The sequence below is a fragment of the Petromyzon marinus genome, chromosome 61 (assembly GCF_048934315.1).
Source record: "Petromyzon marinus isolate PM22_M1 ecotype Great Lakes invasive population chromosome 61, UKy_Petmar_22M1.pri1.0, whole genome shotgun sequence".
Lineage (NCBI taxonomy): Eukaryota > Metazoa > Chordata > Hyperoartia > Petromyzontiformes > Petromyzontidae > Petromyzon > Petromyzon marinus.
In genome coordinates, this window is record NC_133727.1 from 1,802,127 (window position 1) to 1,824,984 (window position 22,858).

Sequence of the window (22,858 nt, forward strand, 5' to 3'; positions counted from 1 at the left end):
CTACCTGCTGCGTGTCACCAGCAGGCAGGGTCTGTCTACTGCTGCGTGTCAGCAGTAGACAGGGTCTGCCTACTGCTGCGTGTCATCAGCAGGCAGTGTTTGTCTACTGCTGCGTGTCACCAGCAGGCAGTGTCTGTCTACTGCTGCGTGTCACCAGCAGGCAGTGTCTGTCTACTGCTGTGTCTCACCAGCAGGCAGGGTTTCTACTGCTGCGTGTCAGCAGCAGGCAGGGTCTGCCTACTGCTGCATGTCACCAGCAGGCAGGGTCTGCCTACTGCTGCGTGTCACCAGCAGGCAGGGTCTGCCTACTGCTGCGTGTCAGCAGCAGGCAGGGCCTGCTGGTGAGACACATTTCACCTGCCGCCTGATGATGCCGGTTGTAATTCCCAGCGACTCTGTGAATGTAAATGTCGTTGTGGGTTAACTCCGCACCAGACTGGCGGCGCCGAGCTGGTCAGCGGCTGGCACATTTTGTTCACGTGACGAACCTTTCCCAATTGGCCATATAGGGTGGTGGCGGGCTCAACGACGGAGTATTACTCGCGCGATCTAGCCCAGATGGTTTTTCTTTTTAAACCCTCTGTTGTGGATAATGTTAGTTTGGTGAAAACAGGAATGCCTCTCTCGCAAGGCACTCGTCCCACCGTCATTGATGAGGATGTCGGCTCGTAACCACCGCATCACTGCCCTCGTCGAGAGAGTGAGAGAGGATGGGATTCGGAGTCGACAGCAGGAGCAACCACAGACTATTTAAACTATTAAACTCGATATATTTTATTTTACCAGGCAAGGCCCCACTGAGCTACACCCTGTAGCTCTTTTTCAGAAGCCACCCACGGCTATGACAAACGACGGCTCAACGGAGAGGGTCGGCATCATCACGTGGACATTCAGAGCAGCCGCGAAAATTCACAGCAGCCAATCACACCACCGTTTACTGCATGGGAGGCGCGGTGTGAATTCTCATCGGTAGTGATGACGACAATGACGACGACGACGATGATGACGACAATGACGACAATGACGACGATGATGACGGCGATGATGATGATGACAATGACGACAACGACGACAATGACGACAATAATGACGACGACGATGATGACAACGATGATGACAACAATGAGACAATGACGATGATGACGACAATGACGACGATGATGACGGCGATGATGACGACAATGACGACAACGACGACAATGACGACGACGATGATGACGACGATGTCATCGTCGTCATCTCTGTCGTCTTTGTCGTCATCATCATCGTCTTCGTCGTCGACGACGAAGACGATGATGATGACGATCACGATGACGACGAGTCGAGTCCCAAGCTGCACGTTTCTTGCCCCGTCCCTCGCAGGACCGAGTCATGCGCCGGTGAGGCTGTCGCCATGGAGACGGACGACATCACCTTCGTGACGGAGGAGGTGGAGAGCGGTTACCACGGTTACGCGGAGACCCCCGGTGGGGTGGATGTGGGGGGCGCCCCCCCCGCCGGGGCCTCCCCTTCCTCGGGGGCGGGGGAGGAGGAGGTCCACAGAAAGCGGCGACCCCGGGGCCACGGGGACCCCGACAGGAAGGGCAAGAGACCCCGGTGAGGAGGGAGCCTGAGTCTGGCTCCGTGAGCCACGGTGATTGACACTGAACCCTGTGGGAGCCTCAGTCTGGCTCTGTGAGCCACGGTAATTAACACTGAACCCTGTGGGAGCCTGAGTCTGGCTCTGTGAGCCACGGTGATTGACACTGAACCCTGTGGGAGCCTCAGTCTGGCTCTGTGAGCCATGGTGATTAACACTGAACCCTGTGGGAGCCTCAGTCTGGCTCCGTGAGCCACGGTGATTGACACTGAACCCTGTGGGAGCCTTAGTCTGGCTCTGTGAGCCACGGTGATTAACACTGAACCCTGTTGGAGCCTCAGTCTGGCTCCGTGAGCCACGGTGATTGACACTGAACCCTATGGGAGCCTTAGTCTGGCTCTGTGAGCCACGTTGATTGACACTGAACCCTGTGGGAGCCTTAGTCTGGCTCTGTGAGCCATGGTGATTAACACTGAACCCTATGGGAGCCTGAGTCTGGCTCTGTGAGCCACGGTGATTGACACTGAACCCTGTGGGAGCCTTAGTCTCGCTCTGTGAGTCTCTCTGATTAACACTGAACCCTGTGGGAGCCTCAGTCTGGCTCCGTGAGCCACGGTGATTGACACTGAACCCTATGGGAGCCTGAGTCTGGCTCTGTGAGCCACGGTGATTGACACTGAACCCTATGGGAGCCTGAGTCTGGCTCTGTGAGCCACGGTGATTGACACTGAACCCTGTGGGAGCCTCAGTCTGGCTCCGTGAGCCACGGTGATTGACACTGAACCCTATGGGAGCCTGAGTCTGGCTCTGTGAGCCACGGTGATTGACACTGAACCCTATGGGAGCCTTAGTCTGGCTCTGTGAGTCTCAGTGATTAACACTGAACCCTGTGGGAGCCTTAGTCTGGCTCTGAGTCTCAGTGATTAACACTGAAACCCTGTGGGAGCCTTAGTCTGGCTCTGAGTCTCAGTGATTAACACTGAACCCTGTGGGAGCCTTGGTCTGGCTCTGTGAGCCACGGTGATTGACACTGAACCCTGTGGGAGCCTTAGTCTGGCTCTGTGAGCCATGGTGATTGACACTGAACCCTGTGGGAGCCTCAGTCTGGCTCCGTGAGCCACGGTGATTGACACTGAACCCTATGGGAGCCTGAGTCTGGCTCTGTGAGCCACGGTGATTGACACTGAACCCTATGGGAGCCTGAGTCTGGCTCTGTGAGCCACGGTGATTGACACTGAACCCTGTGGGAGCCTCAGTCTGGCTCCGTGAGCCACGGTGATTGACACTGAACCCTATGGGAGCCTGAGTCTGGCTCTGTGAGCCACGGTGATTGACACTGAACCCTATGGGAGCCTTAGTCTGGCTCTGTGAGTCTCAGTGATTAACACTGAACCCTGTGGGAGCCTTAGTCTGGCTCTGAGTCTCAGTGATTAACACTGAAACCCTGTGGGAGGCTTAGTCTGGCTCTGAGTCTCAGTGATTAACACTGAACCCTGTGGGAGCCTCAGTCTGGCTCTGTGAGCCACGTTGATTGACACTGAACCCTGTGGGAGCCTTAGTCTGGCTCTGTGAGCCATGGTGATTAACACTGAACCCTGTGGGAGCCTGAGTCTGGCTCTGTGAGCCACGGTGATTAACACTGAACCCTGTGGGAGCCTGAGTCTGGCTCTGTGAGCCACGGTGATTAACACTGAACCCTGTGGGAGCCTTAGTCTGGCTCTGTGAGCCTCAGTGATGAATGCTGAAGTCTTAAGAAACCTGGTGATGGAGAGGCAAAGTAGACTGGGCGAGGTGCTGGTCACCTACCCCCTCCCGTGCGGCTTGCCAGCCTTCACACGCGCTGCTACTCGACAACAGCACTTGCCCCGGGAGTCTGTTGAAGGCTACACGGGGGACCTTTGTGTGTGCGTGTGCGTGCATGTGTGTGTGTGCATGTGTGTGCGTGCGTGTGGTGCATCGGCCACTCATCTCAGTCAGTCGACCCGTGGCACCTGCTGGGTCTGCCCCGTGACCTCCTGTCAGCGGGCGTTCGACACTTCACGTGACTGCCTCAACGTGCACCTGGCCTGGCACAAGCACCTTGGTGATGTCACCGCCACTTAGTGGTGAATGGCGGTTGTTGTTGTTGTGTGCGTGGAGGCCGGTATATCGAGTTCAGTGGTGTAGCGGTTAGCGCTACGCCGCGCTCCGAACCCGGCGACCCGAGTTCGATTCCCGCCCACGGCCAACACCGGTGACGGTTATCTGAACCGGTCCTGCGCCTCCCCTAGGTCGACTCGGCCTCAAATGAGTACCTGGTGGGGTGTGTGAACATTGCCACTGGGGAGACAAAGGTGGCTGGGCGCGGTGCTGGCCACCCACCAGCTCGCGTGCCACAGCGCCGGCCTTAGTGGACGCTGCTACTCGCTAACAGCACTTGCCCCAAAAAAAGGACCACAGAGGCTCGGAGATGTTAACTACCTCGCCTGGTACACAGGAGGTCGTGGGTTCGAACCCTGACCCTGGCGCCTGCTGCTGTATATTTGGAGTTTGCGTGTGCCTCTCTCTCCGTGGTGAGATGTTAACTACCTCGCCTGGTATACAGGAGGTCGTGGGTTCAAACCCTGACCCTGACGCCTGCTGTATATTTGGAGTTTGCGTGTCACTCTCTCTGTGGTGAGATGTTAACTACCTCGCTTGGTATGCAGGAGGTCGTGGGTTCGATCCCGACTCTGACGCCTGCTGTATATTTGGAGTTTGCGTGTCACTCTCTCTGTGGTGAGATGTTGACTACCTCGCTTGGTATGCAGGAGGTCGTGGGTTCGATCGTGACCCTGACGCCTGCTGAATATTTGGAGTTTGCGTGTCTCTCTCTCCCCGTGGTAGCGCGTGGATATTTCTCCGGGTCCTCCGGTTTTTCCCTCCACATTTAGACTCGCCGCCACGCGTTGCAGTGTATTTGGCTGCTGCTGTAAATTTCCACGTGGTGATGATGACGATGACAATCCACCTCGTTGAGCTTGTCATTTGTGCTAGCCAGGCCGCTCAGCGGGGCCTTACCTGGTTAAAATAAAAAAAAAACAGTGTATAGTCTGTTGAGGCTACACAATGGATCCGTGTGTGTGCGTGTGTGCGTGTGTGTGCGTGTGTGTGCGTGTGTGCGTGTGTGCGTGTGTGTGTGCGTGTGTGTGTGCGTGTGTGTGTGCGTGTGTGTGTGTGCTGGCAGGCCGGCGTATCTGCATTACTACACGGAGGCTCACGCTCGAGTCCGGCGCCAGCACCCGGAGCTGCCGCGCTCGGAGATCAACCGGCGCGTGAGCGAGGGCTGGCGCCGGCTGGCGGTGGGGGAGCGCGACGTTTACCTGCAGCGCGCGCATGCTGAGAGGGCACGTGCCGTGAGACTCGCACGCAGACTCGCGTAGAGACTCGTGAACGGAGACTCGCACAGAGAGACTCGTGAACGGAGACTCGCACAGAGAGACTCGTGAACGGAGACTCGCACAGAGAGACTCGCACAGAGAGACTCGCACAGAGAGACTCGTGAACAGAGACTCGCAAGGACCCACGTAGAGACTCGCACAGAGAGACTCGCACAGAGAGACTCATGAACGGAGTACTCGCACGGACCCACGTAGAGACTCGCACAGAGAGACTCGTGAACGGAGACTCGCAAGGACCCACGTAGAGACTCGCACAGAGAGACTCGTAAACAGAGACTCGCACAGAGAGACTCGCACAGAGAGACTCGTAAACAGAGACTCGCACAGAGGGACTCGTAAACGGAGACTCGCACAGAGAGACTCGTGAACGGAGACTCGCACAGAGACTCATGAACGGAGACTCGCAAGGACTCACATAGAGACTCGCACAGAGAGACTCGTGAACGGAGACTCGCACGCAGACTCGCGTAGAGACTCGCACAGAGAGACTCGTAAACAGAGACTCGCACAGAGAGACTCGCACAGAGAGGCTCGTAAACGGAGACTCGCACAGAGAGACTCATAAACGGAGACTCGCACAGAGAGACTCGTGAACGGAGACTCGCACAGAGACTCATGAACGGAGACTCGCAAGGACTCACATAGAGACTCGCACAGAGAGACTCGTGAACGGAGACTCGCACGCAGACTCGCGTAGAGACTCGCACAGAGAGACTCATGAACGCAGACTCGCGTAGAGACTCGCACAGAGAGCCTCGTGGACGGAGACTCGCACAGAGAGACTCGTAAACAGAGACTCGCAAGGACTCAAATAGACCCGCACGGACCTACGTAGAGACTCGCACAGAGAGACTCGTGAACAGAGTCTCGCAAGGACTCACATAGAGACTCGCACAGAGAGACTCGTGAACAGAGTCTCGCAAGGACTCACATAGAGACTCGCACAGACCCACGTAGAGACTCGCACAGAGAGACTCATGAACAGAGACTCGCACAGACACGTACTTGCACGGCTTCGCACAGAGACGCGCGCACAGAGAGACACGCACGGACTCGCAGAGACACGGACTCGCAGAGACACGGACTCGCACAGAGAGACTCGCGCACAGGCCCACACGCAGAAACTCCTAAACAGAGATTTGCACGCGCACAAACCCACACACGTACGCACGCGTACACACGGACACACGCGTACACACGGACACACGCGTACACACGGACACACGCGTACACACGGACACACTACCACCACCGCCATCGTCGTCATCGCCAGCACTGACCGCGTGCCCCTGTGTCCCGCATGCCCCTCGCTCCTCCGCTGCCCCCCCCCCCCCCTACAGTCCACGCCCGCCACCACGGGGGGGGCCCTGTCCATGTCCGCGGCCCCCTCCCCCGAGCCCCCCACGTCCTCGCCCCTCCCTGGTTTTCGTCGCATCCTCCCGCGATCCGTCTACCTCGTCATCCCGGCAGCGGGGGGCAAGGGGGGTTGGCGCGGGGGCCCCGGGGACAGCGGGAGGGGTGGTGCAGTGGCCGGGGGTCAGGTGCCCGCGTGGGAGGAGGCGGCGGTCGGAGGTGAGAGGGCGGTGACCTCCCCGCGTGACCTCCCCGCGTGACCTCCCCGCGTGACCCCGTGACACGGTCACCAACTTGGCATCGTCGGCAGCAGCGTCATCGTCGGCTTCATCGTCGCAGCAGCAGCGTCATCACCATCACCATCACCAATTGTTACCTTGTGACCGTCATCACCATCACCAATTGTTACCTTGTGACCGTCATCAACATCACCACCATCACCACCTTCATCACCATAAGAAAGTCAAAGGTCCCCCGTATAGCCCTGTAACAGCATGTTAGGGCAAGTGCTGTTAGCGAGCACTTATTTAGGCCGGCACGGCGCACGAGGTGGTTGGGTTACCGGCACGACGCCCGGCCGCCTTTGTCTCCCCAATGGTGACGGTCACGCACCGCTACACCGGGTACTCATTTGAGGCTGAGTCGACCTCGGGGAGCCCCAGGACCGGTTCAGATAATCGTCACCGGTGTTGGCCGTGAGCGGGAATCGAACTCGGGTCGCCGGGTTCGTAGCGCAGTCATCAACATCGTCATCATCATCATCATTACCATCGTCACCTTCATCCACACCATCATCATCTACCTTATCACCGTCAGCCTGATTATCATTACCATCATCATCACCTTCATCACTACCGTCGTTCTCACCATCACTTTCCATTATTAATAATCAAGGTTTTGTTGGGTTAGTATAAATGTGTCGTAACCCTCCACCACCCGACACAGCCAATTTGCCAGAATCGCCAGATGATGCTGGATGATGTGCGAAACGTCGTACTACTCAAATTGTAAATGTTGTGGATTTACACCGGTGGGCTGAAGTAGTACGCTACACTATACACTACATTACACACTACACTATACTCTACACTATACACTACATTACACTATATACTACACTACACACTGCATTACACACTAATTTACACTATACACTACACATTAAACCATGCTAGTAACTAAATTGGCGCTTTGTTTACGTGACAAATCCCTTGCTAATTGGCTGTGTCGGGTGGTGGAGGGTTTCCACACATTTACGAACCCGGTCGAACCCAGCAAACCTTGACGGTGAACGATATGGGTTTGCGAAAGCCTCCTACTGCGTGTTCAACTCGCCATTGTCATCTACGGACTACTGAGCTCTATAACTCTCTTCCAGACTCGACCTGAGCACAAGCGGTAGACCGGCGACGTGTCTTGCGAGCGGGCAACTCTAGAGCAGTCGAAAGCTCTCAACGGCGTGGTGTCGTTCATAAATGTGGACGGGGGAAAAAAGCCGGAGGATCCCGGGGGAAAACAATGGCATTGGGGAGAACACTCAAATGTTCTACGTGCGTATGGGGTCGTCCATAAATGACGTCACGCACCTGGGGGGGGGGGGGGGGGGGGTTGGGGTCAGACATTTGTGACGATGTGTGACGTCACGTAAAAATGCGCAACTTTAAATAAATACAGACGACACGTTCTACTTAAATTTTGATTTAAAGCTTACGTGACTGCAGTGATTCATATTCTTGGTTCTATCGGTAAAGTCACGTTGAAGGGAAACAATTAAATAATAAAATATATGTAAATGAAACAATAAAATTCTCACGACGTTTTGACTGCAACACAAGCAGTCATCATCAGGTGTGAAAACCAACGGCAGGAACATTTGAAAGAAGATGATGACTGCTTGTCTTGCAGTCGAAACGTCGTGAGAATTTTCTTGTTTTATATATATTTTATTGTTTCCCTTCAATGTGACTTTACCGAAAGAACCAAGAATACGTTCTACTTAATTAAATAGACTTTTTCATAAATGTTTTCTGCTGCAACATCAGAGTGCAGCGCCACATTAAATACGCACTATAATGACAATAGTTTAAAGCGCTTTGAAGCATGTTTTATTTGGGGGGGGGGGGGAGGCAGAGCTTTGTGACGTCATATTCGAGGGGGGGGTCTGACTTTTTGTGACGCCGTGTGACGAGGGTAGGGGTGGTCAAAAATCGTCCAAAATCACGTGACGTCATTTATGGACGGCCCTTAAGTTGAACGTCTTTCGCACCGTGCGTAGCCAACCGAGCTAATCGGAGGTGGCTACGCAGCAGGTGTCGGGGTCGGGATCGAAGCCACGACCTCCTGCGTGCTAGGCGAGGGAGTTAGCGTCTCGTCGCCGCCATCCTCGGCGTGGTCCTCATGGCAGGTGGCCGCGTGTCTCTGTGCGTGCGTGCGACGTGCCAGCCGTGGTGGAGGCCGACGCTGCTACCCAGAGTGCCGTGCAGAGCGTCCTGGTGTCACCGCCGGGGAGCGGCTCGGAGAGGGGCCTCGGCGCCGCCCCATCCTCGTGCGTCACACCAACCCCCGCGCGGCACACTGCAAAGACCCGCCCCCGCCCCCCGTGTAGCCTGTAACAGACTGTTGGGGCAAGCGCTGTTAGCGAGTAGCGAGCACCTTTGAAAGGCCGGCACGGCACACGAGGGGGGTGGGTGGCCAGCAACCACGCCCGGCCGCCTTTGTCTCCCCAGTGGCGATGTTTACTACGCACCGCACCAAGGTACCCGTTTGAGGCCGAGTCGACCTAGGGGAGGCCCAGGAGCGCTTCAAATAAGCGTCACCGCTGATGTTGGCTGTGAGCGGGTATCGAACTCGGGGTCACCGGGTTCTTAGCGTAGCGTTGACGGTTCCGCGACCCGTCCACTCCACTGCACCGCGCCCTACACCCGGCATCATCACACCGCACACTGTCCCCCCCATGCCAGATGTACAGCAAGACGGTCAGATAGGTGGAAAGACGGCCAGATGGGCATCCACCCAGATGGACAGCCACCCAGATGGACAGCCATCCAGATGGACAGATAGCCAGATAGACAGATGGACAGATGGACAGACATATGAACAATCAGATATCCAGCTGGATGGACAGACAGATTGACAGATGGACAGACAGATTGACAGATGAATGGTAAGAGCCAATGTCGCCTTAGTTGGAGTCATGAATTGCTCCTGAGCCCCTGACCCAACCCCCCCCCACCCCCCCACCCCCCCACCCACCCCCGTCTCACCGAGTTCCCGCCCCCCACAGCACCGCGGAGGGCCCCCCACGCCGGCCGGAGCGGGGTCTGGAGGTGGTCGTCATGGAGACGCTGCCCCCACCGCCCCCTCCCCACGATTGGGGCGGCACGGAGGGGGCCGTCGCCCCCATCCACGTGCCGGGGTTGGCCGGCACGCACAGCGCACCACCGGTGAGGGTGGGGGGGGCACCCGGGGAGACTAGCACGTGGGGGTGGGGCTGGAGATAAGGGGGTCTGTGTAGGGATTGTGCCCCATTGAAGCCCATTGGTCCCCCCCTATTACCCCCCACGTGACCCCACTGTGACCCCTGCGTGACCCCACTGTGACCCCTGCGTGACCCCCCGTGCAGGTGGAGGAGTCCAGGGCACAGTTCATCCTGGTGCCCGTGAGCAACGCCACTCAGGACGGTCACACGCCCGGCAAGGTCGGCCACGCCACGCTCTCTCCGCTGCTACAGCATCGTCAGCAGCAGCAGCAGCAACATCAACAACATCGTCATGAACAGCGTCATCGGTAGCATCATCATCAGCGTCATCAGCATCATCATCACCGTCATCATCATCATCATAATCGCCAGCATCATCAGTAGCATCATCATCATCGGTAGCATCATCATCATCGCCAGCATCATTAGCACTTTAAGCAGCACCGTCAATTGCTAATTGCAAAGAGAACACGGCCATTATGAACCCCATGAGACAGACACCCTGACCCAGGGCTCAAACTCGGGTGGTAGTGGCTATGCTGCTGCACTCTGCTGCACTCTGCTGCACTCTGCTGCACTCTGCCGCTTGTAGTGATCCAGCACTTTGGAGGCAACAGCGAGGGGTGGGTGGATCGCTCGCAGGATGAGGAGCCGTGTACCCCTGGCTCTGCCCGTAGAGGGCGGTACAGCAAAGTGTGGACTAATCTCTGATCTGTTCCGTCCGTACGGGATCGAGCGTTTCCCCCTCGCACGCGCGTGGGTTTACTCCGGGCGCTCCGGTTTTGCTCCCACGCGCAATAAAGCAGTCGTCAATCGACCGGCAACATCTTGGCGGACGCAGAGGACCGCAGAGCTTGGGCAGTGCCGGCGGCTCCTCGCCACCGCGTGAAAAAATATAAATATATAAATATAGCTCGGCACGCCGTGTCGTGTTTCAAGAAAATGTCGCTGCGGCCCCCCGTGCGCAGGCCACAGGGAAGTCGACGTACACACGGCGAGGCCGCGGCAGCTGCCCCGGCGCGGGCTGCTGCTTCGGCTACGTCACACGGCACAAGCCTCCCGTGTGCCCGCACTGCGGCACCTGGCTCGGGGGCAAGTGGGTGCCGAGGGCCGGCGCCGTCGCCCGCGGGGCCCCCGCCGCGGCGGCGGCGGCGGCGGCGGCGGCCGCCCCCCCCGCGGCGAAGGGCGGAGGAGGAGGAGGAGGAGGTGGCAAGGGCGGCGCTGACCTTGCGGTCGCGAAGGTATCGGCGGGCAGCGTGCACCGGCGTCATTATCGCCGTCATCGCGAGCATCGTCTCCACCGTCACCACCACGGCCACCACCATCGTCGTCGTTGTCGTCGGCACGACCATCGTCATTGTCTCACCCGCTGTCTCCCTACGTGCCTCACCGCTTGTCTCTCTCCGTCTCCCCGCGTATCTCTCCCCCTGTCTCCCCCCCTGTCTCCCCGTGTGTCTCTCCCCCTGTCTCTCCCCCTGTCTCCCCCTGTCTCCCCGCGTGTCTCTCCCCCTGTCTCCCCGCGTGTCTCTCCCCCTGTCTCCCCGCGTGTCTCTCCCCCTGTCTCTCCCCCTGTCCCCCCCTGTCTCCCCGCGTGTCTCTCCCCCTGTCTCCCCCTGTCTCCCCGCGTGTCTCCCCCTGTCTCCCCGCGTGTCTCCCTCCCTGTCTCCCCGCGTGTCTCTCCCCCTGTCTCCCCGTGTGTCTCTCCCCCTGTCTCCCCGCGTGTCTCTCCCCCTGTCTCCCCACGTGTCTCTCCCCCTGTTTCCCCACGTGTCTCTCCCCCTGTCTCCCCGTGTGTCTCTCTCCCTGTCTCCCCACGTGTCTCTCCCCCTGTCTCCCCGTGTGTCTCTCTCCCTGTCTCCCCACGTGTCTCTCCCCCTGTCTCCCCACGTGTCTCTCCCCCTGTTTCCCCACGTGTCTCTCCCCCTGTCTCCCCGTGTGTCTCTCCCCCTGTCTCCCTGCGTGTCTCTCCCCCTGTCTCCCCGCGTGTCTCTCCCCCTGTCTCCCCCTGTCTCCCCCTGTATCCCCGCGTGTCTCCCCCTGTCTCCCCGCGTGTCTCCCCCTGTCTCCGCGCGTGTCTCCCCTCTGTCTCCCCGCGTGTCTCTCCCCCTGTCTCTCCCCCTGTCTCCCCCTGTCTCCCCGCGTGTCTCTCCCCCTGTCTCCCCGTGTGTCTCTCCCCCTGTTTCCCCACGTGTCTCTCCCCCTGTCTCCCCGTGTGTCTCTCCCCCTGTCTCCCTGCGTGTCTCTCCCCCTGTCTCCCCGCGTGTCTCTCCCCCTGTCTCCCCCTGTCTCCCCGCGTGTCTCCCCCTGTCTCCCCGCGTGTCTCCCCCTGTCTCCCCGCGTGTCTCCCCTCTGTCTCCCCGCGTGTCTCTCCCCCTGTCTCTCCCCCTGTCTCCCCCTGTCTCCCCGCGTGTCTCTCCCCCTGTCTCCCCGTGTGTCTCTCCCCCTGTCTCTCCCCCTGTCTCCCCCTGTCTCCCCGCGTGTCTCTCCCCCTGTCTCCCCGTGTGTCTCTCCCCCTGTCTCCCCGTGTGTCTCTCCCCCTGTCTCTCCCCCTGTCTCCCCCTGTCTCCCCGCGTGTCTCCCCCCGTCTCCCCACGTGTCTCTCCCCGTTTCCCCACGTGTCTCTCCCCCTGTCTCCCCGTGTGTCTCTCCCCCTGTCTCCCTGCGTGTCTCTCCCCCTGTCTCCCCGCGTGTCTCTCCCCCTGTCTCCCCCTGTCTCCCCCTGTCTCCCCGCGTGTCTCCCCCTGTCTCCCCGCGTGTCTCCCCCTGTCTCCCCGCGTGTCTCCCCTCTGTCTCCCCGCGTGTCTCTCCCCCTGTCTCTCCCCCTGTCTCCCCCTGTCTCCCCACGTGTCTCTCCCCCTGTCTCCCCGCGTGTCTCCCCCCCTGTCTCCCCGCGTGTCTCTCCCCCTGTCTCCCCCTGTCTCCTCGCGTGTCTCCCCCCCTGTCTCCCCGCGTGTCTCTCCCCCTGTTACCCCACGTGTCTCTCCCCCTGTCTCCCCCTGTCTCTCCCCCTGTCTCCCCCCCTGTCTCCCCCCCCGTCTCCCCGCGTGTCTCCCCAACACAGCGGCTGTGTTTAGGAAGCCTGCCCGTGACCGCCGTGTTTGACGTCTCCATCCAGGTAGGAACTCCCTCCCCCACCCCCCTCTCCACCTCCGCGTGCGCTCGGCTCGTCGTGCTCACTCGGCTCCACCGGCTGCGTCGAGCGACGCCAAATCTTGCATGGGATTAAGACGAGCAGGGGTGGACAACCTATGGCGGACCGTGAGCTCTGCGAAGAGCCGAGTTTCACGCAATCATCCCCCGGGTGACGTTTTGTCAGTCGAAGACAGAGAGAGCGAGCGAGCGAGCCGTGTTCCACCGCCAAGAGAGAAAACGCGAAATGTAAACAAAGGCGGTCGGGGTCTTCAGCGCCGGTACCAACGGGCGTCGCCGATTGGCTGACGGAATGGCTCCGCGCCGCTTAGAAGCGCTCGGATTGGCCGAAATTGGTGCCCACAACGTGAGCACAACGTGAACACGTGTTACCGTTAGAATGTTTCGCGCGAGTCGGGGGGGGGGGTCCCATCGGAGGTGAAACTTTAACCGGAAAACCGTCGGCCGATGTCGCCGTTAAGCGAGGGGACTCTCTGCACTTACAATGTTACGCCGTACGAATTATCGCACGACTTCAATTCATTGCTCTTTGGGCCTTTCGGTGAAGCCACGTAGATAGAAAAAAATAATCAAAATAATAACAATATCACAAGCAATCGTCTTCAGGTGAAGACGATTGCTTGTGCCTCCATCGAAACGTCGTGAAAGGCCCGAAGAATAATGAATTCCTGCAGTCACGAAAGCTTTAAGTCAAGATTCAGTTCATCATCCGTTGCTGCTGCTGTGACGGCGCGTTCCACGTCACGCCCCTCCGATGGGGCCTCACCCGGTTGGCCACCGCCGGCATGCGGTGCGATCCCGGCGACGCCCTCGTTCCTACCGTCGCGGAGGAGGAGACGGAGCGGCAAAACGGGTGCCTAGAGACAGCAGCCGGGTGCGGATTTGGCGGCAGCTCGGGGGTTTGGTGCAGGGGGGGGGAGTAGGCCTCGATCCAGCAGCGGATAGACCCTGGCCCGCTGTCGATGCCGACGCCGGTGGTGACGGTGGACGGGCGTGTCTCGGCAGCTGCACGGAGCCGAGGCTTCCTCGGTGGGCGGCGAGCCCCTCCCCGGACCCCCGACCCCCGCCGGTTCGGCAGAACCTAACCAGGCCGTCGCCGGGCTGATGGTCGCCACGGCGACGGGACCCGAGGGAGCGGCGCAGCCCCGGGGCCCTCCGTGCCGGGCCGGGGCGGCGGCCAAGGACGCGGTGTCGCCGTCGCCGCCGCCCGACGGGATGAGTGTACGTGGCTCCACGTGCCGTGCGTGCCGTGTTCACGTGTGCGCCCGCTGCGCTGCGGATCCGGCGACCCCGGGGTTCGATTCCCGCTCGCGGCCAACGCCGGTGACGATCGTCTGAACCGGTCCCGGGCCTCCCCTAGGTCGACTCGGCCTCAAACGAGTGCCTGGTGCGGTGTGTAAACACTGACACTAGGGAGACAAAGGCGGTCGGGCGTGGTGCTGGCCACCCACCCCCTCGTGTGCCACCGTGCCGGCCTTCGTAGGCGCTGCTACTCGCTAACAGCACTTGCCCCTACAGTCTGTTAAGGCTACACGGGGGACCTTTGTCTTTTGTACGTAGTAGGGGATGGCGCGCCGCGCTGCGAACCCGTCGTCACGACCTCGATTCCCGCTCGCGGCCAACGCCGGTGGGCGATTAATTATCTGAACCGGTCCTAAGCCCTCCCCTAGGTCGACTCGGCCGCAAATGAGTACCTGGTGCAGTGTGTGAACGTCGCCACCGGGGAGACAAAGGCGGCCGGGCGCGGTGGTGGCCACCCGCACCCTCGTGCGCCGTGCCGGCCTTCGGAGGTGCTCGGGGACAGCACTTGCCCCCCCCCCCCCCCCCAACGGGCTGTGTAGGGGAACTTTGTCTTTGTTAAAGGATTAGAGAACACGCCCAGGGCAGACACATCATCACCGTCGCAGTGATCTTCATCCAGCAGTGGAGAGACCACCACCAACGACGAGGGCTGTTGTGCGCGCTTGACAGAACGGCAAAGACCCGGGCGCCCCCGCCTCTCGCTCCCCGATCCTCCCGGCCGCAGTGCATGCTGGGAAAGGTTCAGCCGAGGTCGCGCGGGTGCCGCCCGTTCTTCCGTCGGGGCCGAGGGTCAGGTACGCGCACCTAGCCTGGCACGGGCGGAGTGTCGGCTTGCGCTTCGCTCGCGGAGGGGCGGCGTCCCTCCTCTCCCCCCCTCCCTCCTCTCCCCCCTCCCCCATCTCCCCCCCTCCCCCCTCTTCCCCCCCCTCCTCTCCCCCCCTCCCCCCTCTCCCCCCCTCCCTCCTCTTCCCCCCTCCCTCCTCTCCCCCCCTCCCTCCTCTCCCCTCTTCTCCCCTGCCTCTGCCTAACTCCGTGCGTGCGTCACTCCACGCATCACTCTCTCGCGACTCCGTGGCTCCCTCCGTGCGCGTGCCCTCTGCGCTTGCCCTCTGCACGTGCCCTCTGCACGTGCCCTCTGCACGTGCCCTCTACACGTGCCCTCTGCGCTTGCCCTCTACACGTGCCCTCTACACGTTCCCTCTGCACGTGCCCTCTGCACGTGCCCTCTGCACGTGCCCTCTGCACGTGCCCTCTGCACGTGCCCTCTACACGTGCCCTCTACACGTTCCCTCTGCACGTGCCCTCTGCACGTGCCCTCTGCACGTGCCCTCTACACGTGCCCTCTACACGTGCCCTCTGCACGTGCCCTCTGGGCGTGCCCTCTGCACGTGCCCTCTACACGTGCCCTCTGCACGTTCCCTCTGCACGTGCCCTCTGCACGTGCCCTCTGCACGTGCCCTCTGCACGTGCCCTCTGCACGTGCCCTCTGCACGTGCCCTCTGCACGTGCCCTCTACACGTGCCCTCTACACGTGCCCTCTGTGCTTGCCCTCTGCACGTGCCCTCTACACGTGCCCTCTACACGTGCCCTCTACACGTACCCTCTACACGTGCCCTCTGCGCTTGCCCTCCGCGTGACCGCGATGCCCTGCAGCTGCCGCCACTGCCGTTGGGCCCGGGGCCGCGGGCGTCTCGCACGCAGCTCGGCCTCGCCGGCTGGGATAGCGGAGCCCCGAGCACGATTACACCGTGTGGCTGAACTCTCCCCTTGTGGCTGAACTCTCCCCGTGTGGCTGAACTCTCCCCTTGTGGCTGAACTCTCCCCTTGTGGCTGAACTCTCCCCGTGTGGCTGAACTCTCCCCGTGTGGCTGAACTCTCCCCTTGTGGCTGAACTCTCCCCTTGTGGCTGAACTCTCCCCTTGTGGCTGAACTCTCTCCTTGTGGCTGAACTCTCCCCTTTGGCTGAACTCTCCCCTTGTGGCTGAACTCTCCCCTTGTGGCTGAACTCTCCCCTTGTGGCTGAACTCTCCCCTTTGGCTGAACTCTCCCCTTGTGGCTGAACTCTCCCCTTTGGCTGAACTCTCCCCTTTGGCTGAACTCTCCCCTTGTGGCTGAACTCTCTCCTTGTGGCTGAACTCTCCCCTTGTGGCTGAACTCTCCCCTTGTGGTTGAACTCTCCCCTTGTGGCTGAACTCTCCCCTTGTGGCTGAACTCTCCCCTTGTGGCTGAACTCTCCTCTTTGGCTGAACTCTCCCCTTGTGGCTGAACTCTCCCCTTGTGGCTGAACTCTCCCCTTGTGGCTGAACTCTCCCCTTGTGGTTGAACTCTCCCCTTGTGGCTGAACTCTCCCCTTGTGACTGAACTCTCCCCTTGTGGCTGAACTCTCCCCTTTGGCTGAACTCTCCCCTTGTGGCTGAACTCTCCCCTTGTGGCTGAACTCTCCCCGTGTGGCTGAACTCTCCCCTTTGGCTGAACTCTCCCCTTGTGGCTGAACTCTCCCCTTGTGGCTGAACTCTCCCCTTGTGGCTGAACTCTCCCCTTGTGACTGAACTCTCCCCTTGTAGCTGAACTCTCCCCTTGTGGCTGAACTCTCCCCTTGTGGCTGAACTCTCCCCTTGTAGCTGAACTCTCCCCTTGTGGCTGAACTCTCCCCGTGTGGCTGAACTCTCCCCTTGTGGTTGAACTCTCCCCGTGTGGCTGAACTCTCCCCTTGTGGCTGAACTCTCCCCTTGTGGCTGAACTCTCCCCTTTGGCTGAACTCTCCCCTTGTGGCTGAACTCTCCCCTTGTGGCTGAACTCTCCCCTTGTGGCTGAACTCTCCCCTTGTGGCTGAACTCTCCCCTTGTGGTTGAACTCTCCCCTTTGGCTGAACTCTCCCCTTGTGGCTGAACTCTCCCCTTGTGGCTGAACTCTCCCCTTGTGGCTGAACTCTCCCCTTGTGGCTGAACTCTCCCCTTTGGCTGAACTCTCCCCTTGTGGCTGAACTCTCCCCTTGTGGCTGAACTCTCCTCTTTGGCTGAACTCTCCCCTTGTGGCTGAACTCTCCCCTTGTGGCTGAACTCTCCCCTTGTGGCTGAACTCTCCTCTTTGGCTGAACTCTCCCCTTGTGGCTGAACTCTCCCCTTGTGGCTGAACTCTCCCCTTGTGGCTGAACTCTCCCCTTGTGGTTGAACTCTCCCCTTGTGGCTGAACTCTCCCCTTGTGACTGAACTCTCCCCTTGTGGCTGAACTCTCCCCTTTGGCTGAACTCTCCCCTTGTGGCTGAACTCTCCCCTTGTGGCTGAACTCTCCCCTTGTGGCTGAACTCTCCCCTTTGGCTGAACTCTCCCCTTGTGGCTGAACTCTCCCCTTGTGGCTGAACTCTCCCCTTGTGGCTGAACTCTCCCCTTGTGACTGAACTCTCCCCTTGTAGCTGAACTCTCCCCTTGTGGCTGAACTCTCCCCGTGTGGCTGAACTCTCCCCTTGTAGCTGAACTCTCCCCTTGTGGCTGAACTCTCCCCGTGTGGCTGAACTCTCCACTTGTGGTTGAACTCTCCCCGTGTGGCTGAACTCTCCCCTTGTGGCTGAACTCTCCCCTTGTGGCTGAACTCTCCCCTTTGGCTGAACTCTCCCCTTGTGGCTGAACTCTCCCCTTGTGGCTGAACTCTCCCCTTGTGGCTGAACTCTCCCCTTGTGGCTGAACTCTCCCCTTGTGGTTGAACTCTCCCCTTTTGCTGAACTCTCCCCTTGTGGCTGAACTCTCCCCTTGTGGCTGAACTCTCCCCTTGTGGCTGAACTCTCCCCTTGTGGCTGAACTCTCCCCTTGTGGCTGAACTCTCCCCTTTGGCTGAACTCTCCCCTTGTGGCTGAACTCTCCCCTTGTGGCTGAACTCTCCTCTTTGGCTGAACTCTCCCCTTGTGGCTGAACTCTCCCCTTGTGGCTGAACTCTCCCCTTGTGGCTGAACTCTCCCCTTGTGGTTGAACTCTCCCCTTGTGGCTGAACTCTCCCCTTGTGACTGAACTCTCCCCTTGTGGCTGAACTCTCCCCTTTGGCTGAACTCTCCCCTTGTGGCTGAACTCTCCCCTTGTGGCTGAACTCTCCCCTTGTGGCTGAACTCTCCCCTTTGGCTGAACTCTCCCCTTGTGGCTGAACTCTCCCCTTGTGGCTGAACTCTCCCCTTGTGGCTGAACTCTCCCCTTGTGACTGAACTCTCCCCTTGTAGCTGAACTCTCCCCTTGTGGCTGAACTCTCCCCGTGTGGCTGAACTCTCCCCTTGTAGCTGAACTCTCCCCTTGTGGCTGAACTCTCCCCGTGTGGCTGAACTCTCCCCGTGTGGCTGAACTCTCCCCTTGTGGCTGAACTCTCCCCTTGTGGCTGAACTCTCCCCTTTGGCTGAACTCTCCCCTTGTGGCTGAAATCTCCCCTTGTGGCTGAACTCTCCCCTTGTGGCTGAACTCTCCCCTTGTGGCTGAACTCTCCCCTTGTGGTTGAACTCTCCCCGTGTGGCTGAACTCTCCCCGTGTGGCTGAACTCTCCCCTTGTGGCTGAACTCTCCCCTTGTGGCTGAACTCTCCCCTTGTGGCTGAACTCTCTCCTTGTGGCTGAACTCTCCCCTTTGGCTGAACTCTCCCCTTGTGGCTGAACTCTCCCCTTGTGGCTGAACTCTCCCCTTGTGGCTGAACTTTCCCCTTTGGCTGAACTCTCCCCTTGTGGCTGAACTCTCCCCTTGTGGCTGAACTCTCCCCTTTGGCTGAACTCTCCCCTTGTGGCTGAACTCTCCCCTTGTGGCTGAACTCTCCCCTTGTGGCTGAACTCTCCCCTTGTGGTTGAACTCTCCCCTTGTGGCTGAACTCTCCCCTTGTGACTGAACTCTCCCCTTGTGGCTGAACTCTCCCCTTTGGCTGAACTCTCCCCTTGTGGCTGAACTCTCCCCTTGTGGCTGAACTCTCCCCTTGTGGTTGAACTCTCCCCTTGTGGCTGAACTCTCCCCTTGTGGCTGAACTCTCCCCTTGTGGTTGAACTCTCCCCTTTTGCTGAACTCTCCCCTTGTGGCTGAACTCTCCCCTTGTGGCTGAACTCTCCCCTTGTGGCTGAACTCTCCCCTTGTGGCTGAACTCTCCCCTTGTGGCTGAACTCTCCCCTTTGGCTGAACTCTCCCCTTGTGGCTGAACTCTCCCCTTGTGGCTGAACTCTCCTCTTTGGCTGAACTCTCCCCTTGTGGCTGAACTCTCCTCTTTGGCTGAACTCTCCCCTTGTGGCTGAACTCTCCCCTTGTGGCTGAACTCTCCCCTTGTGGCTGAACTCTCCCCTTGTGGTTGAACTCTCCCCTTGTGGCTGAACTCTCCCCTTGTGACTGAACTCTCCCCTTGTGGCTGAACTCTCCCCTTTGGCTGAACTCTCCCCTTGTGGCTGAACTCTCCCCTTTGGCTGAACTCTCCCCTTGTGGCTGAACTCTCCCCTTGTGGCTGAACTCTCCCCTTGTGGCTGAACTCTCCCCTTGTGACTGAACTCTCCCCTTGTGGCTGAACTCTCCCCTTGTGGCTGAACTCTCCCCGTGTGGCTGAACTCTCCCCTTGTAGCTGAACTCTCCCCTTGTGGCTGAACTCTCCCCGTGTGGCTGAACTCTCCCCGTGTGGCTGAACTCTCCCCTTGTGGCTGAACTCTCCCCTTGTGGCTGAACTCTCCCCTTTGGCTGAACTCTCCCCTTGTGGCTGAACTCTCCCCTTGTGGCTGAACTCTCCCCTTGTGGCTGAACTCTCCCCTTGTGGCTGAACTCTCCCCTTGTGGTTGAACTCTCCCCGTGTGGCTGAACTCTCCCCGTGTGGCTGAACTCTCCCCTTGTGGCTGAACTCTCCCCTTGTGGCTGAACTCTCCCCTTGTGGCTGAACTCTCTCCTTGTGGCTGAACTCTCCCCTTTGGCTGAACTCTCCCCTTGTGGCTGAACTCTCCCCTTGTGGCTGAACTCTCCCCTTGTGGCTGAACTCTCCCCTTTGGCTGAACTCTCCCCTTGTGGCTGAACTCTCCCCTTGTGGCTGAACTCTCCCCTTTGGCTGAACTCTCCCCTTGTGGCTGAACTCTCCCCTTGTGGCTGAACTCTCCCCTTGTGGCTGAACTCTCCCCTTGTGGTTGAACTCTCCCCTTGTGGCTGAACTCTCCCCTTGTGACTGAACTCTCCCCTTGTGGCTGAACTCTCCCCTTTGGCTGAACTCTCCCCTTGTGGCTGAACTCTCCCCTTGTGGCTGAACTCTCCCCTTGTGGTTGAACTCTCCCCTTGTGGCTGAACTCTCCCCTTGTGGCTGAACTCTCCCCTTGTGGCTGAACTCTCCCCTTTGGCTGAACTCTCCCCTTGTGGCTGAACTCTCCCCTTGTGGCTGAACTCTCCCCTTTGGCTGAACTCTCCCCTTGTGGTTGAACTCTCCCCTTGTAGCTGAACTCTCCCCTTGTGGCTGAACTCTCCCCTTGTGGCTGAACTCTCCCCTTGTGGCTGAACTCTCCCCGTGTGGTTGAACTCTCCCCGTGTGGCTGAACTCTCCCCTTTGGCTGAACTCTCCCCGTGTGGCTGAACTCTCCCCTTGTGGCTGAACTCTCCTCTTGTGGCTGAACTCTCCCCTTGTGGCTGAACTCTCCCCTTGTGGCTGAACTCTCCCCTTGTGGCTGAACTCTCCCCTTGTGGCTGAACTGTCCCCTTGTGGCTGAACTCTCCCCTTGTGGCTGAACTCTCCCCTTGTGGCTGAACTCTCCCCTTGTGGCTGAACTCTCCCCTTGTGGTTGAACTCTCCCCTTGTGGCTGAACTCTCCCCTTGTGGCTGAACTCTCCCCGTGTGGCTGAACTCTCCCCTTGTGGCTGAACTCTCCCCTTGTGGTTGAACTCTCCCCTTGTGACTGAACTCTCCCCTTGTGGTTGAACTCTCCCCGTGTGGCTGAACTCTCCCCTTGTGGCTGAACTCTCCCTGTGTGGTTGAACTCTCCCCTTGTGGCTGAACTCTCCCCTTGTGACTGAACTCTCCCCTTGTGGCTGAACTCTCCCCTTGTGGCTGAACTCTCCCCTTGTGGCTGAACTCTCCCCTTGTGGCTGAACTCTCCTCTTGTGGTTGAACTCTCCCCTTGTGGCTGAACTCTCCCCGTGTGGCTGAACTCTCCCCTTGTGGCTGAACGCTCCCCGTGTGGCTGAACTCTCCCCGTGTGGCTGAACTCTCCCCTTCTGGCTGAACTCTCCCTGTGTGGTTGAACTCTCCCCTTGTGGCTGAACTCTCCCCTTGTGACTGAACTCTCCCCTTGTGGCTGAACTCTCCCCTTGTGGCTGAACTCTCCCCTTGTGGCTGAACTCTCCCCGTGTGGTTGAACTCTCCCCTTGTGGCTGAACTCTCCCCTTGTGGTTGAACTCTCCCCTTGTGACTGAACTCTCCCCTTGTGGTTGAACTCTCCCCTTGTGACTGAACTCTCCCCTTGTGGTTGAACTCTCCCCGTGTGGCTGAACTCTCCCCTTGTGGCTGAACTCTCCCCGTGTGGTTGAACTCTCCCCTTGTGGCTGAACTCTCCCCTTGTGGTTGAACTTTCCCCTTGTGGCTGAATTCTCCCCTTTGGCTGAACTCTCCCCTTGTGGCTGAACTCTCCCCTTGTGGCTGAACTCTCCCCTTTGGCTGAACTCTCCCCTTGTGGCTGAACTCTCCCCTTGTGGCTGAACTCTCCCCTTGTGGCTGAACTCTCCCCTTGTGGCTGAACTCTCTCCTTGTGGCTGAACTCTCTCCTTGTGGCTGAACTCTCCCCTTGTGGCTGAACTCTCCCCTTGTGGCTGAATTCTCCCCTTGTGGCTGAACTCTCCCCTTGTGACTGAACTCTCCCCTTGTGGTTGAACTCTCCCCGTGTAGCTGAACTCTCCCCTTGTGGTTGAACTCTCCCCTTGTGGTTGAACTCTCCCCTTGTGACTGAACTCTCCCCTTGTGGCTGAACTCTCCCCTTGTGACTGAACTCTCCCCTTTTGGCTGAACTCTACCCTTGTGGCTGAACTCTCCCCTTTGGCTGAACTCTCCCCTTGTGGCTGAACTCTCCCCTTGTGGCTGAACTCTCCCCTTTGGCTGAACTCTCCCCTTGTGGCTGAACTCTCCCCTTGTGGCTGAACTCTCCCCTTGTGGCTGAACTCTCTCCTTGTGGCTGAACTCTCCCCTTGTGGCTGAACTCTCCCCTTGTGGCTGAACTCTCCCCTTGTGGCTGAACTCTCCCCTTGTGGCTGAACTCTCCCCGTGTGGTTGAACTCTCCCCTTGTGGCTGAACTCTCCCCTTGTGGTTGAACTCTCCCCTTGTGACTGAACTCTCCCCTTGTGGTTGAACTCTCCCCTTGTGACTGAACTCTCCCCTTGTGGTTGAACTCTCCCCGTGTGGCTGAACTCTCCCCTTGTGGCTGAACTCTCCCTGTGTGGTTGAACTCTCCCCTTGTGGCTGAACTCTCCCCTTGTGACTGAACTCTCCCCTTGTGGCTGAACTCTCCCCTTGTGGCTGAACTCTCCCCTTGTGGCTGAACTCTCCCCTTGTGGCTGAACTCTCCCCGTGTGGTTGAACTCTCCCCTTGTGGCTGAACTCTCCCCTTGTGGTTGAACT

The 22,858-nt window shown here is 59.1% G+C and overlaps 1 protein-coding gene across 2 annotated transcripts in view; it reads left to right on the plus strand.

The window, feature by feature from the left end:
* Positions 1–22,858, plus strand: part of HMGXB3 (HMG-box containing 3) — a 47,222-nt gene that overhangs the window by 3,723 nt on the left and 20,641 nt on the right. The window contains exons 2-11 of one of the 2 annotated variants that reach the window (XM_076053441.1): positions 1,363–1,596; positions 4,785–4,953; positions 6,339–6,570; positions 8,794–8,896; positions 9,635–9,794; positions 9,974–10,048; positions 10,798–11,070; positions 12,891–12,944; positions 13,985–14,200; positions 14,951–15,075. In XM_076053441.1, coding sequence (XP_075909556.1) covers positions 1,394–1,596; positions 4,785–4,953; positions 6,339–6,570; positions 8,794–8,896; positions 9,635–9,794; positions 9,974–10,048; positions 10,798–11,070; positions 12,891–12,944; positions 13,985–14,200; positions 14,951–15,075 — 1,610 coding nt within the window. In that variant the 5' untranslated portion in view covers positions 1,363–1,393. The remainder of the gene's footprint in view (positions 1–1,362; positions 1,597–4,784; positions 4,954–6,338; positions 6,571–8,793; positions 8,897–9,634; positions 9,795–9,973; positions 10,049–10,797; positions 11,071–12,890; positions 12,945–13,984; positions 14,201–14,950; positions 15,076–22,858) is intronic. The other variant, XM_076053442.1, reaches the window with a different exon arrangement.